This window comes from Corvus hawaiiensis, chromosome Z (genome assembly GCF_020740725.1).
Source record: "Corvus hawaiiensis isolate bCorHaw1 chromosome Z, bCorHaw1.pri.cur, whole genome shotgun sequence".
NCBI classification, from domain to species: domain Eukaryota; kingdom Metazoa; phylum Chordata; class Aves; order Passeriformes; family Corvidae; genus Corvus; species Corvus hawaiiensis.
Genome location: NC_063255.1, coordinates 48,186,289 through 48,204,191, shown reverse-complemented (window position 1 = coordinate 48,204,191; position 17,903 = coordinate 48,186,289). Strand labels below are relative to the sequence as shown.

General features: G+C 44.4%; 1 protein-coding gene across 3 annotated transcripts in view; it reads left to right on the top strand.

The window, feature by feature from the left end:
• Positions 1-2,443: 2,443 nt before the first annotated feature.
• Positions 2,444-17,903, top strand: part of TRIM36 (tripartite motif containing 36) — a 31,559-nt gene continuing 16,099 nt past the window's right edge. The window contains exons 1-3 of one of the 3 annotated variants that reach the window (XM_048292213.1): positions 2,444-2,563; positions 12,423-12,657; positions 14,970-14,999. In XM_048292213.1, coding sequence (XP_048148170.1) covers positions 2,501-2,563; positions 12,423-12,657; positions 14,970-14,999 — 328 coding nt within the window. In that variant the 5' untranslated portion in view covers positions 2,444-2,500. Of the gene's footprint in view, positions 2,564-11,389; positions 11,476-12,422; positions 12,658-14,969; positions 15,000-17,903 lie in introns of those variants that run through there. The other 2 variants (XM_048292215.1, XM_048292214.1) reach the window with 2 other exon arrangements.

Below are 17,903 nucleotides of genomic sequence, written 5' to 3'. Positions count from 1 at the left end.
AAGTGGTCTGTGGCTTCCTTATGCTTAACTATCACTGGCAGCCATCTGAACCTGGAGTGCTAACAGATCTAATCCTGAAACAAAACCACTCCAGGAAGAGATCATGAAAGAACCATCAGCTTCTTCCATCTTCTCCTGTATCCTTCTTGCCCTGGCTGATTTCATGACTTGAGCTACATTTACATCTCTTTACATTTACATTTACATTTATCAATTCATGGAAGTGGGACATGAGGAGTTGAAGGAAGAGGAACAAGGAATCATCCTTTTTTGTCCTAAGTAATTGCAACTCAAGCTGGCCATAATCTACAACTTTTGGCAGAAACAGAAGTAAAAAACCAAACCCACAACCTAAATCCAGCTAACTGTTGAAGAAGAAAAAAAAAAAAAAAGAGATACCAGCCAGAAATTCAGGAGCCTGTAGTACAAAATACTGGTGTGGTTTGTGACTGAAGAACACAAGACAAAACTCTGATTTGGAGCAGATCCACAGTGCATGCACCAGAGGAGACTCTTTGTCTCACAGATTTTGGCAGATGGCTGTTGGGAGTTGCCTAACATACACGTGACAAAGCTGTGGTGACATCCAGGTGCAGGCCTGCCTTCTGCTGAAAGGGTTCCAGTGGAGTACACAGCTTGCACTGTGAAGCACAAAGGGTTGTAAATTCCCCAGCTGTTCATACAGCCTGTCATTACAGAGTCGTAGGGTCAAAGGTATGTTTGTTCTTGGTGCTGGTTATCATCTGGAGATTCACACTGATATCATGGTACAACCTTCCTTGATGCAGGAGTGCTGCTGTTGCTGAGGCCACCACCAGCATGGTCTCCTGCAGATGACTGCTGGACTTGAGCAGCTTGGGAGAAGCAAAGGATTCCTTCAAGCAGACCCTCATCCCAGCCTCAGCCAGCCTTGCTCTCTGCCAGCACTCAACACTGACACAAAGAAATTACAGTAGTGAAAATTTCCTACATGACTACCATTTGGTGAGCTGAAATCAGACCAGGAAGCAAAATACCTCACACTGAGTTAAATTATATATGGAAGACTTCTCAGCTGTGTGGGTAACGACATCTGACTGTCCCCAGTGCCACTGCCCATTGTATATTCCTGGGCTGCTTGCACAAAAGCAAGAAGTGGAGCACTGAAAGACTGTCTATATCATAATAATGAGCTATTTGATTAATGAGTCATTTAATACATATAATTGTACAATATCTAGTAACAGAAAAGTCTCGAGCTATTCATGAGTCCCCTTTCCTGAGAAAGGAAGGATATACCGTTTCAGTGAGTAACCTGGAGAGAGAATTTGAGATAACATTACTACTATATCAATATCTTAGGAAATGCAGCCTCTGAGGGGATACATTATACTGTTATAAAATACTCTTTGCTGTGTTTTCACCACACAGGGGTGATGTGCTCCGTGGGCTACCTGATAGCTATGGCATAAGAAGGGCTTGTCACCTTCCACCTCTCCGTTTGGAACAGAACTGAGAGGTGGAGCAGTGGGCTGTCCCCCACCCCCAGGTCTTGGAGGCAGCTGGGACCTTTGGGTTTGGGGAAGTTTGACTCCAAAACAGGAAGAAATGAGCCAGATGCTGGCTGAAGTGAACTCCAGTTCCTCTACCAGAAGCAAGCTGTATATAAGGCTTGGAGTGGGGACAGGCATGGAGCAGAAATGTGATGTCTGCCATGCCTCAAACACCATTACCCAGCCATCCTGTGGAACCCCGTTGCCCACAGTGTCTGGGTGCAGTGCCTCACCTGATAACTGGTCTTCCTGCCTGGTGTCAACATTTCAGTGGGACTGAGGGTTGCCTTCATCAAGCAGAGGAGAGTACATGAGTGGCTGGGACCAGTTTTTCTGCCACAGATGTATACAGGCATGTTGTATCCATCTCATCCCTAGAGGGATGAAGAAAAAGAGATGATAGGAAGATTTCCTCCTGTTTGAGTTACCCCACAAACATACCACCACTCAAGTGCAAACACATGAAGCAGATCATACATGCAATTATGTACATCTAAACAACAGCTTAAAATTTAAGAAAACCAGATGGAGCCTGGGAACAAATACATCATGCTGTTCCTCAGCATACATCCACTACAAGCTGTGCTTTGAAAAGAGGCATGCCCACCTTGGGTGTTGCCCTGGTGGACATGCACCAGCATCAGCCCAGTCCCATGGCTCAGTGATTGATACAGTACCACCCAGATTTGACGAGACCACCAGTAGGTATAACTTTGTCAGCTTTAACAGGCTCTCGCCGCTGCAGCATCTGAGCAGAGGAGGTGCTCCTGGGCACCTCCAGGTGCCTGGCAGTCCTGCCGCGACCCTGCAGGATGAGAGGTTTTCACGAGCATCCTGTGTCCCGTGAGTGGGTGGGCGGGCAGAGCGTCTGTCGCGCCAGGACGGCCCTCCCTCGGAGCGCACCGGGACCGGGGCCGCGGGCGCGACGGGAGCGCAGGGCTGGCGTGATCCCGCCGGGAGCGCGCGGCATGGAGGGGGCCGCGGATAGCGCCCGGTTCGGCTACATCTTGGAGCTGCTGAAGCGGGACAAGGTAGGCACGGCGCCGGGACGGCACCCCCGGGACACGGCGGGGCGGGGAGGCAGCCCCGCGGGGAGAGACGGCTCCCTTCGCAAATGGTTTGTCGGGCTCCTTTAGGGGAACCTGCGGGCAGGAACGGCTCGTCTTTACCGCTAATGTACACTGGAGATTCGATTCTTATTTGCCGCGCACTTCCGAGGCTACGAGGTGAAAAAGTTAAAAAGCTAATTTCTGTGCGAAGTGTCCCTCAGCCCAGCACAGCTGGGCGGGCGCCTGTGGCCCTTGCAGCCCTGCTCCTGCTCCGTGTGCTGCGGAATGCCCCGCTCCAGCGCGCCGGGATGCGCCCTGCCGCTAGCCACCGGCTGCGGGCAGCGCTGGAGAGGGAAGTGTCTCCCCCAGGAACTGATTCAGAGTTGGCAAGTATTTTGAGGAAAACTTGCGTGCGCGCTTCGTAGAGAAAAAAAAAAAAAAAGGGAAACTCAACTTCTTGTGCTGTTGAGCTACTGATACCTATGAAAACCAGGTAGCATCAAAGATTCAGATGTCGTGTTTTTCCGAAAAAATGAAACAGCCACAATATTTTTAAACTTAAAAATAAGTGTGGCAAATAATGGTGCTATTGGAAATATTGTTTGTTCCAGACTCATCCGGATGACTTTCCCGCATATCTCCAAAGGCTGCCTTCACAACCAGCTCTTTGGATGCATGTTTTTACCCCTCCCTCTCCTCCACTCCCTCTTCTAAAAGTTCTGGAAGAACCTTTAGAGCAGGTGAGTGAGGAGTTTCCTGGGTGATTTTCTGCTTCTCCTTGCTTAGGAGTAATCATGCCGGGGCTTTAAAGGAAAATTCAGTCTTGTTCTGTCCATTTTATACAACAAACAAAATCATAAAGTGTTTCAGGCCAGAAACTCCTTCTGGCTGCGATGTCCCTGCAATGGGGTGTTACATCCATCCCTTATCCCACAGTTAAGCAGTTGATCTGACACCCTCTGCAAGAGCATATGGCTTGTGCAGAGCTGGCACAGTACTGTGAAATATGCATGTTTATTACAAACAGTGCTGTTGTTTATACATAGACAGTGACACTGCCAAGTCCCATCATCACAGATGCTTGATGTACATGGGGAAAAGGGGAGCAGCATCAGTTGTGTGACTGCCACAGACTTTCCACAGTGGTGATCACTGCTCTACAGCGCCCAGCTCCGAGACCTCTTGCTCTCCACATTTTCCTTTTGCATTTTTTTGAACCTTCAGACCAGGGTTTTAGATTACAGCCTCTTTGTAATTTATTGATGTTATCCAGCAGCTTGGAGGTGTTTTGCTGGGATAATTAAACTGCTTTCTCAGATGACATAAATCATGCCAGCAAAAGGACTCTTCTCCAAGGTAAACTGTATTTGCTTGGGGTCAGGGTATTGCTGCTTAGAGGTTCCAGCACTCCAGTTTTGCCTTTCCCATTTCCCCCCATCAATAAAGCTTTTGCAATAAAGCCTGGAAGCATTAACATTCTCTGAGTTAACTGCCAAGCATCTGGCTTTCACTGAACAAAGAACTATTAGAAAATCAGGATGCAATAAGAATACTTGACACTTGCACACTCAGCTCTCAATATGTAGGGTCCCTGCAAGTACGATGCATCAGCCCTTGGACCCTGGGCACATGACCCCTTTTGGCAAGCATGCTGTTTTTCCACTTAGCTGGCAACCTCCATCAGACCTCTCAAACAGGGCAAATCATTATATATCACTTTTCCCCGGGGGAATGTCACTTCAAAAACCTGTTATCTCTTTTAATGATCTGTACTCATTATTCTCCTGTGACTCCCCTTCACACACACAACTTGCACATCATACCTAGGACAGAAAGATGCATGTAGCACTTTCAGTTCCAATAAGACAGTCCTTGTGTAACCCATATATCCACAACATCTGTTTAGGCTCACTACAATACTCTCTGAGATATTCTGGGCCTCCATGGCACCTGTCACAAATGTCACAGCAGCATCTGAGAATTCCAAAATACCCGAGAGACAGATTAACAACTAACTGCATTTTTTATCAGAGGCACTGGCACAGGAGATTGTATGACCTTCTTTCAGGATTCTGAAATCTCAGTTCAAACCACAGCAAGGACATTCGTTTGTCTCAAAATGATATATTATTCCAGAACCAGTCTCAGGCTTCTTCCCTGTAAGTTTACTTTTGCAGTAGTCAAAACACACACATTCCTACCCCAGTAATTCACCCAAACTCCAGTTCAAACTGTTTTACTTGCATAGGTGTTTTTTGAAATGCATATGATTCTCTTGTAGTATTAACTTCAAAGAATTTTTAAATGCTGTAAAGAAACAATCATATCTGAAGGGCTAAACAATACCAATACTTGCCATCTGTTTCGAAAAACCATTTTTGAGCATTCTTCTCTAAGCAGAATAAAATCAATAAGCTGATATAAATCAATGTGAGTCTCAGAGGGAAGCTAACAACACCAACACTGTCCCTGTGGCCCCCTTATTTAATTGAAATAGGGATCTTGGCATGCTCTATTTTTTAATCAAGGCCCTGACCCTCTCTTTTTTCCCTCACTTGTTTGCTTTGTTTTACCATCTATTCCTACACTCCACATATTTTGCAGAAACCAACAGTTTGTGGTTCATAAGGAACAGCTTTTAAAGCTATTCTGCAGAAAAAAACATTTAGAGAAATAGATATTACTGAAAACAAGCCCCAAAACCCATATGATATGAACATGAGAAATACATAAAAGTAATTTTAAGAGCATTTCAGGTTCTGCATGCTCTCCACCTGCAACCTGCAGGGGGACACTGATTTCTGTCCCTGTCTTCTGCTTGATCTCATGTAATGACTAATGTAAAATTCTCTTGTGGTAGCACTTTAGCTTTTGTGCACGTGACAGTGAGGGATAGAGCTATACAGGGCTTCAAACCAAAATCACAATGAGGAGCTGGAGAGGGGAAATGCAGCATTTAGTCATGTCTGTGGTGGCTGGCAGGTGACTCTGGGCTGCCTGACTCAGCCGAACTGGAGCTCTGCTCCTCACACTAAAGAAGATAAGGCTTTACATATTTCTTGCTTATGTGCAGAAAACTGCTTCTTCGGGGTTGGGGTCCCTAAGAGGAGAATAGTCCTCTAAGAACAATTTTCTTCCATTTGCAGAGTATTCAAAAGCATGCCATGTGTATATTGTGAGGGGCATTTGCACAAAGAAGTTACTCTGGTTGAAAGAGTATGTAAAAGTAACTTGGAGTTCAGTGTCAGGTAACAGCATTAAGTTAGGTACTACAGAGAGGTCTGAGTTTGAAATCGAGCAGTCAAGAGCAGTTAAAATCCAATTTGCCTGTCTTTGCAGCTTTTACGCAGTTACTTGGCTGGGTTAGCCAGCCTGTGTGACAGAGGTGTGTTTCCACATCTTAGACATGTCCTCATCACTCCAGCAGTGGTTTCCCTGAAGCACCTGAGCAGCACATGGGATGTGACATGGCAAGGGTGAGCTGCCAGCTTTGTCCTCTGTGACAGGGGTATCTACAGCCTGAGGCGAAGGAGAGAAGGCTCCACATGTGTTCCACGTGTACTGTACTATTTTTTGTGTCATATCTTTATGGTGTCAGAAACTGAGCCTGTGACTGATTTTCTTGCAAACATGATTTAAAAATTTTGTTTTATGTAAATTTTTTCTATTCTAAATCCTTTTTAAAACAACCTTACATCTTCTTTCTGCTAAACAGTAATCATTTCTTTAGAGGTAGGACTCTCTCCTAATTCAGAGCTGGAAGATATTTTGATTTGAGTGTCACGTATTTTTGTGAAACTTTTTCATTTTAATTCTTTCATTTGCTGGCTAGTGATTACAATGTATGGAAGGAAAGAGCAAAGTCCTCTATGTGGGCTATTGCCTGTAGCTGCTCCTTGGATTCTCTGCTGCTTTTCAGGTGTCCTGGAACTGAAGCAGAGTATTTGTACATGTGGCTATAAGCTAAAAAGTAAAGATACACTGAGCCAATTCAGCACATTTTGAGACATGCTATCTACAAATCCTACCCAAATCTGATTGCAGACCCAATACTCTGGCAGTTCAGTGAATGTAGTCTTTATTGACTCAGCACTCAGCAGTGGCATGTGGGATCTTCCGAACTTGTCCAGTCCAGCTGATCAGGTTATGGGATCTGTTTGTAAACCCCTCCAGCCTTGAGGATTATGGGCCTGTAGCACACCTCTGCAGAGAAGACAAACAACTCTGAACCAAGGGATTAGGGACTGATATTTTTGTTTAATGACGAGATCCTCAAGCCATAGTTACGTTCATTTTGAAACACCCAAGGCCTGCAGATCTGTGATGGCTCTTCAGGGTCACACAGTTGAAGGGCAACCATTGTGAAGAAAAAGTTGAGCCTCTCTTCCTGAGCCAAAACAGGCACATTTCTCTCAGGCAGCATAAATTCCTGCCTTATTGCTGAGGGGACAGTATATCTTTCAGCCTGCATGACTGGGAAAATCCTGTTGATAGAAGTCATCTTCATTAGGTTCAATTTTCAGGACTAAGTAGAGAAGCAAATTGCAGCACTGGCAATTTAGAGAGAGCAGGATGTGGGCTAACACCCCTCTGAATTCATCCTGGAAGAAAACACATTGCGCAGGGAGAAAAGTGTCTGTGTGATAGCTCAGTCCCCACATCAGTCATACTAGCTCAGGAAAAAGTCTGTTTTCATCCTGCATATCTCCAGCTTGATGCATTGGCTCTAATACTGTCAGTCAGATGAAGGCAGACCAGCAGGAAACTGACTCAGTCTCAAGCCATGGTTGCAAAAGCAGCATGAAAATAAATGTCTTGAAACGCTTTGGTCTGAAGACCTACTGAAGGCAGAGGAGGTGTTGGCAGAACTGTCCTGGTGCTTTGGGACAGTCTCATGTTTTTTCATGCAGTAGGACTGCAGCTGCACTGTTTAACAAGTGTAGGATTTTTACAGCTTGTTGGAAAGCAGTGCTGCATCCTTCTTGAAACTATATAGATAGTTAATGCAAATGAGCACCTGGAAGATTTCTGCGTATCAATTATTGAATTAATAGGCACATTTAACCTGAGGTAAGGGGGAAATAGGATGGCAACACCCACCCATCCCAATTTCTGTCTTCTTCTGCTGTCTTGGGAGTGCAGGCCATGCTGTAACTCCTAGTCAGACCCTGTCTGCTGAGGTGAATTTTGAAGGATGTGTAGAACTACTTAGACCCTACCCAGGTATTACTCCATGCAAAAGGAGGGCCTTGTGAGCAGAATGATGCACGTCTTTGGCTGGAAACAAAGCAGAAGGGTAGGTCTGACTTCTGTAGTCATGCTGATCTTGTTGACCCCATTTTCGGAAGCTAAGGACAGGAGCCTTTTCTGACACTGGTTTGTGCTCTTATCTTTTTAATGTGTCAGTCATTCCTAGCTGTTGCTTTTTCCTCCCAGTACCTAAAGCTAATGAGAATTTTGGCACTGCAAATTTAGTAGTCCTGGGCTGGGGGAGGATCAAAAGGCTAGTAAAAAGGTATGTGTGCAGAAGAGGGAGTTTTGCCCTTTGGAGACCTTCAAGGACATTTTCTTCCATGTAACATCTTAATGTGCTGGAGGTGGTAATTAAAATCTTGCTCTAAAGTACTCTGAAGCCAGAGCAAACAGGTACACAAACAAGATAATACCTTAATGAACTAGTAAGGGATTGAACAAAGAATCATTCACAAGTCCTGGCAGTAACAGTAGTTGGCACTGTGGTCCATGTGAAGAATGCAGGAGGACAGGGGAAAATGTGTGCTCCAGGTTTGTCCGCACTAGCAACACCCACCTGCTCCTGTCATCTACACCTCTGCCATGAAGTGCAGAATCATTTTCCTTGCTGTGCCACCAAAGACAAAATTTCTTCCCACTGTTTCAAAGGCAGCTGTAGAGCCAAGGGGTCTTTGTTCCTGTCTGAGGCTGATAGCTTATTTGGCCCTGTCTCAACCACAGTCCAGTGTCATGGTGGGTAGTGCGCTAGTGAAGACAAGTGCTTATTAAAAGCTGCCTGCCTGTAATGTCATGAAATCTGGGAATAGTAGAGATGGTTAAGAGATAATATACTTATTCAGAGGCTTGCAAATCAAAACATATTCAAAACATAGTTGGAAGGCTGACAACACATGACCTTACCAACCTGTTCTCCCCCCTGCCCAGGTGAGTGACATGTTTCAGTTTGAATACATGTACTGTACATTTACTGGCACTATCAAGCACAGTACTCTGTATTTTTATGAGATTGGTTACTAAAGTAAATGTTAAATAATATCTTTGTAAGTGTTCTGTAGAAAATTCTTTGTTGTACTGGACATGTAAAAAATCACCTCTGTCTTCATGATTTCTGAGGGTAAATTTCCATTCAAGTTTCATATCCAGGCCACTGGAACCCAGGTGTAAATAATGCCCAAGTAAGACATTTCAGCTATGTTTGTTTTATTGACTCATACGGAAAGTAGTTTTGAGGGGAAAAGGGAACTTTTTATCCTGATGTTTTTCTTCAAATAGGCAAGTAGGTCAAATTTAGGATTTGTGAAACAGACAACGTTTCATCATTCGCATAACCCAGGCTTCATGTACTTTAATTAAGTGAATCTCCTTCAGCTGTGTAATGTGAGGACAGTGTATGCTTTCACTCCAAGCTTGCTAACTGGTGTTTTTTCTCCCTTAGCCTAGTGCTATGTTAACTATTGCTACTGCAATGGTTGTGTCTGCACCCTTGCTAAAACCTGAGGATGCTGGAAATTTAAAAGTATTTTTGTGTGTTCTGGTGGATGGTGGAAGGAGTATTTGCTACCCCTTTTCCAAGAGAAACATGGTGTAAGGGGAGGGTAGGAGGTGCTGGCTGTCATAACCACTTCCTCACCTCTTTTTCATCCTAGCTGCCACAAAAGCTGCCTGGTGCACACCTCCTGCACGATATTGGAGAACTCACAGCAGTCAGGCAAAGTCCCCAGTGACTAGAAAAGGGGAAACAACATGCCAATTTTTAACAAAGGGATGAAGGAATGTCTGGAGAATTACAGATTTGTGAGCCTTATTCAAGGCTTCAGTAAGGGCAAATTGTGCTTCACCAAACTGATCACCTTCTGTGATGGGGTGGCTGCAACAGTTGACACAGGAAGACCAAGAGATGACTTCTGTAAGGCCTTTGACATGGTCCCACATGACATCCTTATCTCCAAATTGGAGAGACACAGATTTGATGGATGGAGTATTCAGCAGATAAGGAATTGGCCAGAGAGTTGTGGTCAATGGCTCTGTGTCCAGGTGAAGGCCGGTGATGAGTGGTGTCCCTCAGGGGTCTCTCTTGGGACTGGTGTTTTTCAGTATCTTTAAAAATGATGTGGACAGCAAGATCCAGGGCCCTCAGCAAATCTGCAGATGGCACAAATCTGAGCAGTGCAGCTGGACACACCAGAAGGAAGGGATGCCATCCAGGGAGACCTGGACAAACCTGAGAACTGGGCCCATAAGAACATCACGAAGTTCAGCAAGTGCAAGTGCAAGGAGCTGCACCCGGGTTGGAGCAATTCCAAATGTGAGTACAGACTGGGAGAAGACATTGAGAGCAGCCCTGAGGAGAAGGACTTGGGGTTTCTCATGGATGAAAAGTTGGATATGAGCCAACAGTGTGCACTTGCAGCCAATTGTATCCTGGGTTGCATCAAAAGAAGTGTGACCAGCAGCTTTTGTGACACCTCACCTGGAGTACTGCATCCAGCTCTGCAATTCTCAGCAAAAGACAGACACAGACCTGTTGGAGTGAGCCCAAAAGAGAGCTACAAAAGTGATCAGAGGGCTATAGCACCTCTCCTGTGAAGACAGGCTGAGAGAGTTGGGACTGTTGAGCATGGAGAAGAGAAGGTTCCATGGAGACCTTACTGTGGCCTTTCAGTACTTAAAGGGGACTTAACAAAAAAGAGGGAGAGGAGTTTTAAAATGGCCAGGTAGTATAAAAAGGGGAATGAGTTTAAACTTAAAGAGGGAAGGTTTATATTGAATATTAGGAAGAAATTCTTCACTGAGAGGGTGGTGAGACACTGGCACAGGTTGCCCAGAGAAGCTGTGGATGTTCCATCCCTGGAGCAAGGCCAGGCTGAATGGGGGCTTGAGCAATCTGGTCTCATGGAAGGTGTCCCTGGCCACAGTAGGGGGATTGGAGTTAGATGTTTAGGATGACATAAGACAATCTTAAGCTATGTTGGGGGAAATTTAGGTTGGACATAGGAAAGAATTTCTTCAAAGCCCAGGGAGGTGGTGGAAGTATTTAAGGAAAGACTGGATGCAGCACTTAGTGCCAAGGTCCAGTTGACAATATCGCTCTAGGACATAGATTGGACTAGAAGGTCTCAGAGGTCTTTTCCAACCTGATTGATTCTGTGATTCTGTCATCTTCAACATCCCTTCCAAACCAAACCGTTCAACAATTCAGCGATTTTCTGTCATGGGTACCACGGGAGGTGATCAATTGCAGGGTCTGAGCGCGAAAGCACTCAATACTGCCGGCCGCCGGGACGGGCGGTGTTTCCGGTAACGCTTGGCGAGAAAAAGGACCGAGACAATAGCAGCGAAAGAGCCGGCGTCCCGCGGGGCGCGGCGCGGCGGGGGCAGCTGGACAGCTCCGCTGTGCGGCTGCTGCCGCGGGCGCGCACGCCCCGCCCCGCCCCGCCCGCGCTGCCCCGCGCCCGCCCGCCCGCCCGCTCGCCCTCTCGCCCTCTCGCTCGCCCTCTCGCTCGCCATTTTGCGCCGGGCGCCGCCGCGGGCGCTGCACCGTCCGCGTCCCGGCCGCCCGCCCGGGCTGACGGCGCCCCGGCGCAGGAGGAGGAGGTGGAGGAGGAGGCGGCGGGATGGAGAACGATCGGCTGGAGAGCCCGGTGAGCACGGGGGAACCGGCGGGGCGGGGTGCGTCGTCCCTCCGCTTGTGATGCGGGGGGCTGTAGGGTGTCTGCCTGCCTGCTTGCCTGCCTGCCTGCCTGCCTGTCTGTCTGTCTGTCTGTCTGTCCCCCCGGTGTGCGCCGACAGGTTCGTCCGTGCCCGGCCGGTAGTGCAGCCGGGACGGCGGGCAGGGCTCGCAGGGAGCTCCGACGGGTGCGGTGCGCGCAGGGGAAGCGCTCCCGGAGGGCGCCGGGCGGAGCGGGCGCTGCGCTGCCGCCGCCGCTGCCTGCGCCCCCCCGACACTGGTGCTCGGCGGGGCGCGGTGCCAGGGGCGGCCGCGGGGGTCACGGAATTACTGAACAGCCGCACCGATCCACAGGCGGCTCTTTGTGCGACAGATACAAGACGTAAATAAACGTATAAATAAATAAATAAATAAATAAATAATGTTTCTGACTCGAAACTATTACCCTAATGAATTCAAGACAGTTGCAGCCCTTAAACGTGAATTATACGTCCAGAAAGCCTGTTGTTTAACCAGTCTGACACTTAATTTCTTTTTTTCCCCCTTCCTCTTCGTAAGCCAGCGAGCAAGCTAAACATATGGACTCCTATTGTTAAGAAGTATGGTTGCATTCGTTTCACTAGGTCCTTGAGTGGAATTAAGACTACTCCCCTCCTTTCCTCCCCTGCAATGCAGACATGACCTAAAGATGAACTGAGTTTGCCTAGTGGCAATGCTCACTTCAGTTGAAATGAATGGTGTCAGTGCTTTCATAAATGTTAATTGAGATTTGTTTTAGTCAGAGAAGTGCCTCAAACCAGATAAAACTGTGTGCATTTATTCTACAGAGCTGGGGTTTGGTGACATAGAGCAGTGCCATAACTCTTGGTGGCTTGTGTTTTCCTGCGCTTACACTTGTTTCTCCCTCTTTCTATCATGAAGGTTGCCATTAAGGGTATTGAAAGAGAGCTTATCTGCCCAGCATGCAAGGAATTGTTTACCCATCCACTGATCCTTCCCTGCCAGCACAATGTCTGTCACAAATGTGTGAAAGAAATACTTTTTGCGTTTGAAGACGCCTTTGCTGATGGAGGCTCTGAATCCTCTAATCAGAGTAGCCCTCGAATTAGAATCTCTGCTTCTAGCATGGACAGAATTGACAGGATTAATAGATCAGGTATGTATCAGAATTTGTGCATGTTTTCCTGATTTTATTATTAGACTGGCTTGAGCTGAGTGGTATCTGCATTGGTAAAATGTCTTCCTGGTACTCCTGATACGGTTACAGAGATGACTTAGGGATAGTGCTACTCTTGTTCATTTTGTGTCAAGAACAATGGGAATATTTTTAAGGACAATGCACTCTGTTTCATCTATAATAAATGTCTTTGTGGCATTTTGTAAATCTTTATAACCATTGTGTTTGTTTATTTCTGTATTTCATTTACATGGAGATGCAATAGCATCATGTTCAGTAGCGTGGAGATGTAGATTTTCGCAATTTTCATTGCCTGTCAGTGGTTTGCTCTGGTTTCAACCAGCCCCAGTGCAGTAGTTCTGACTTCCTTCTGAGCCTGTGCAGACTTTGCAAGTTAGAGTTTTGTCCTGCCCACTTCATTATGCATACAGTAAATAATTATCCATTGGTTATGATTATTGCATGATTGCAGATTTGAAGGACAGATGACTATAAGCAGACAGCCCTAACAGCCTCCTTCATTGTGGTCTGCTCGAAGGTTTAAGGAGTGCTTAGCTGTAGGACTCCTCATGCTCTTTGTGGTATCGTGCTAGGAAGATTCTTGCAGTCAGTGTAATCCACGGATGAGTTGATCTGCTTTTATACAGATGCATTGAAAGTGATTTGTGCATGCTTTACTTCTTAAAAGATACCTCATCTTGGCTTTTAGGCTTTCTTCTGACGTAATTATCCACTTTAAAACCACATTCCCCCGTGCTCTGGAAGAGCTACTAACAAGACAAACTCTAAAGCTCTCTCTTACATTTTGTGTTACTAAAGTTCATCCTTCCCAGTTTTCACAGATCAAATGTGCAAACAACTAGTGAATTGTTAGTACTGGTACTCTTTCAAATGAGTCTGATAAGCAAAAAACCACCAGTTTTTGGTACTCCCCCTGCCACCACCACCCTGTCCTGAGATACATGTACACAAGTTGTTGCAGGAGTTGTAATCTTTAAATCCCTGGAGTCTGCCACCATCTCAGCAAACTGATTGGAATATATCTCCTCATCTGACCTGCTAGTAGAGAGGTGATTGCTTTCCTAAAGACCTGTTTGATGAGTAGCAAGAGAAAGTTGAGACTTGGAAATAATGAGCTTCCCCCCTCTTACCTCAAAGAGCATTGGGCAGATGCACATCACAGGAAAATTATCATCTCAGACAGTTCAAATTTGCAGAATGAAAAGCATATGGAAATGGCAGCATTAAAGAATAAATTTGTAAATTCAGGTTGTACTGTCTTTGCTTCTAATGTAACAGGCGTTGTAGCTCCATTGCTGTATCAAGTGTGAGATTTGCTCTCAGACAGTTTGGTACCAGCAGTGGTCGCCAGCTTGCAATTTACATTTGCACAGTTGTTGTCTTGCATCTGGAGTACTCATATTGTGCATTGCCTTGCTAAATTGGGTTTGTGATCTGTAGGGGAATTTGCAAGAAAACAGCTCCGTAAGAGAGAAAATGCTAAGAAAATATCCAAAGTAGGGTCTCACATGCATAACAAAAGCCTACTAGAACTTCTGGGAGGCTCGTGCAGGGCATGTCAGTGTCACATTTCAAAAGGCATATGACACCTTCCCACTATGGTTTTTTTTGGTTTTTTTTTCCCCCACTTAAGGAATCCCTGATGTCTCCATAAGGAATATAATCTATTTTAAATGGGTTTGGCATTTAAATTCTTGGTATGCCAGAAGGAGCTGGTCGGTATTTGGTCCTGTTCTGTATTTGTTGTGCACACACAGCTTGCATTTACAAGTACAATTTATCTTAATGTAAAAAGGACAGAGCTCATTGAAATGGAGTGTATGTGCTGCTTAAAATCCAGTGTGTTGGTTTAAAAATACTCCTCTTTATATTGTATTTAAAATCATTTTTAATTAAAAAAATAATGCGGTATATAACATGAAAATGAAGGCTATTTCTCATTGTTGTTCCATTACCTTTAATGTTACTGTAATTACAGTGTTGGTGTAATTAAAGTGTGTAATGTGGTTATGTTGACACTTGTGAGAATGTTGGAAATATCTCTCCCTGTCCCCCTCCCCCCCAATGCCTTCTTTCTCCCTTTTCCTGTTCTGCTTAAATATTACAGTTGTTTGATATGCTAGGAAATTAAACATTCTTGCCTTTCAACCCTGCAGGAGTTTAACAGCCACAGGAGAGAAAGGAGTTGATGCTTTTCATTTGAACCATTGTAAACCAATGGTATATCTCATTTCTTGATGTCTAAACAGCTCTCTGTTCATTGTTTGCAGCCTCACAGAGGAGGTCTTTTGGGTGCAGAGGTAGAAATGCTTCACTTCTTGTGTTGGCTAGAGATAGTCTAGCATTTAGATCTCAAGTTAACTATTGTTGGTTAGCATATAGCTTTTTGTCAGTGGTCAAGTCCACAAAAAGGCTTTTGCAGTGAGCAAAGGTACAGCAAAGAAGTTCTGTAAGGACAGCTTTTCATTCTGTGCAAGACTGATTTAAAGGTCAACTGGACTGGAATTCAGTTAAGGGTTGGATTAGATTTTTTTCCTTGTGTGTGTACACGACTGAATATATATTGGTGGGTGCAAAAATGCAGAACCCCAGCAACCACCACACCACCTCCTCCACCCCCTGCTTTTTAATTTTCAGGAGTTTACATGCTTATGTTTCAGTGCAACTGCTGTCTTAACTGGTAATGAAGAGTGATTATTGGATTGATCTTCCTAATGTTTACATGTCATGTTTAGCCATCACTTTTTAAAGGAATGTAATATTGGTTCTTCATTGTATCTAAGCCTGCTTCATTTGATGAAGAACAGATTGAAATTTACACCATGTTGATATGAATAGGTAGATCTGAATCTCACAGTTTATCACAGCACATGAATATGTGAGGAAAATGAAACATTTTGCATTTACAGACTTGTAATATTTGGTGTGTCTAATGACACAATCAGATTGAAGGATAGTCAGTGTTTTAATTATATCTCATTTCCAAAATAGAAAAGCTCAGTCACTGTGTGGACTTTTTAAATACCGATTTCTTATTTTTTTATGTAACGGTCGGTCAAAAATGAGAGAAAAAGTCCCCAAATTCCTTGTTGCCACAGTATTGGCAGACACATGAGCAATCCATAGGGAATATAGGTGTCCTTCAAGAAAGATGTGAACTGAGCTAAACACAAATCTGAATTTCACACTCAGTGGAGGACAAAGCAGCTGATCGGAAGAGGGAGTTTAAATTGCCTTAGTTGAAGGCTGAATGTGTCACAAAACAGAGATACCACACGATACTGTCAGACCTCTTGGAAAGCTGTCCGTATCTGTTCTTTTGGCAGAAAGCACTTTCGATTTGTGAAAAACTAAAGTGTCTGAAAGTAACATTTGAGCTCTGCTGGCTTCTCTCATGAGGCCTTTCCCCTCTCTGTGCTTCCTCTCCCTTTCTCTTCCCCTTCCCTCTTTATCCCTTCCCCTTGCTAAACCTATCCCCTTCCCCCCTCCCCTTTTTCCTTCCCCCTAAAAGTCCATACAAAAGCATCACCTGAGATATGGGGTGGCAATATATATTTATATTTTAAAAAACCCCCAACCTTTCAAGAGAATCCAGTTGACTTTTAAATCTTTTTTTTTTTAAACTTTCACACATTTAATGTCCGTGTCTTCCACAACCATAAAATTCTGGTAATACTGTTTACTTGGAAAACACAACTTTATCTTTAAGATGTCTTATCCCTTTGCAAACCATTCACTGCAGCTTGGACTTTTCAACATTTTAAGTGTTGGTACCTCTCCTTGGGAAGATGACATTTAAACATTGTCTTTAAAGGACATACTTAAGATTGCTCTTCGACCCAAGTCATTGCAATCTGTATGGTAATATTTCTGAGTCTGAGCATGAGTGTATGTTGTGATAATTTTTTGTAACTGATTGAGCAACTTACTGTAAGTGGAGCAATCAGTTTACAAATCACAGTGGAAAATTTCATGTGATGATTTCTAATATTTCACAAAATACATATTTGCCTGTTGTAAACTGAATTGGCAAAGGAAAGAGAATGTGGGTAGGACCTAAGTTTCCCTGAGCTGCACGTCTATATATGTCTACAAAATCCAGGGGGTTTGTTGCTCTGGTTTTTTTGTGTGTGCTTTTTCTTTGTTAGGATCTTTTTTGTGTATAACCAGAATTCAGTTTTAGCAAACTGGACACAAGACAGATAGAAAGACAGTGTCCAAAGTAATTCGTTACTTCATCACTGCATTCTTCTTAAAATACGAGTGTAGAAATCCTTTAAGCAGAAAGCAAACTAGAGTGTTCATATTTTAACACTCTCTAGGCAGAAAGAGAATGTGTTTCCTTACTTTTGAGTGTCAAAGTGGCAGAACACTCCAAGAAGGTTTGCAAATAAATTTCCAAGATTTAAAATAGGAAAAAAACCCCAACCTAGACTCTCGAAGTGCTGTCAATGAAAAGGGATGAGACATCTGAAGGTGTGCAGGACTTCCTTGATACTGGATTGCTTTCCGTAAACAATGTCACCAGTCTTTGCAGAGCATCGCTCATGATGACAGTCTCATTTTGGTCCACCATGGGCAGAATGAAAGGCCTCCATTGGGATGGATATGAGTTTCAGATTGTATTTTTAAACTTGACCACTGCACCATGTTTTTTTTTTTTCCTTGTTATCTTGCTTTGTCATTATTTGCCCTCTGCTGTAGCCTACTACTTGTAGGCAGTCGTGATATGTGCCACACTGTATGATTATTTTCTTAGTTTCAGCAAATGTATGTATTCTAGATCACTTTTTATAGCTACTGTCTGCATGGCACTGCATGTGAAGTCATATTTTTGTCTAAGACGTAGTAGAAGTCTATGTAGAAGATTTCTCTGTGTTGACGTGTGCAGTGCTGGCTTGGAGCATACACTGGAAATACAGTTTGTGTTTCACTGCTGTTGCTGTGCCTTGCATGCGTGTGTTGCTGTGTATGCCAAGTTATAGGTACTGCAGGATGTGCAGTAATTAATTCACTTCAAGTAAGTACTGAAAAAATATGAAATCTAAAAAAAAATCTCTGCTCCCTTAGCCAGAGAGTTGTATACCTGTCTTGTGTCACCCATCCTGTTCTGTAACTGCAGCCTAGTTCTGCTCAGAATTTACAGAAAGGCATGAGACCAGCTGGGTGGGAGACTGTCAGTGCATGCACACTTATGCATGCTC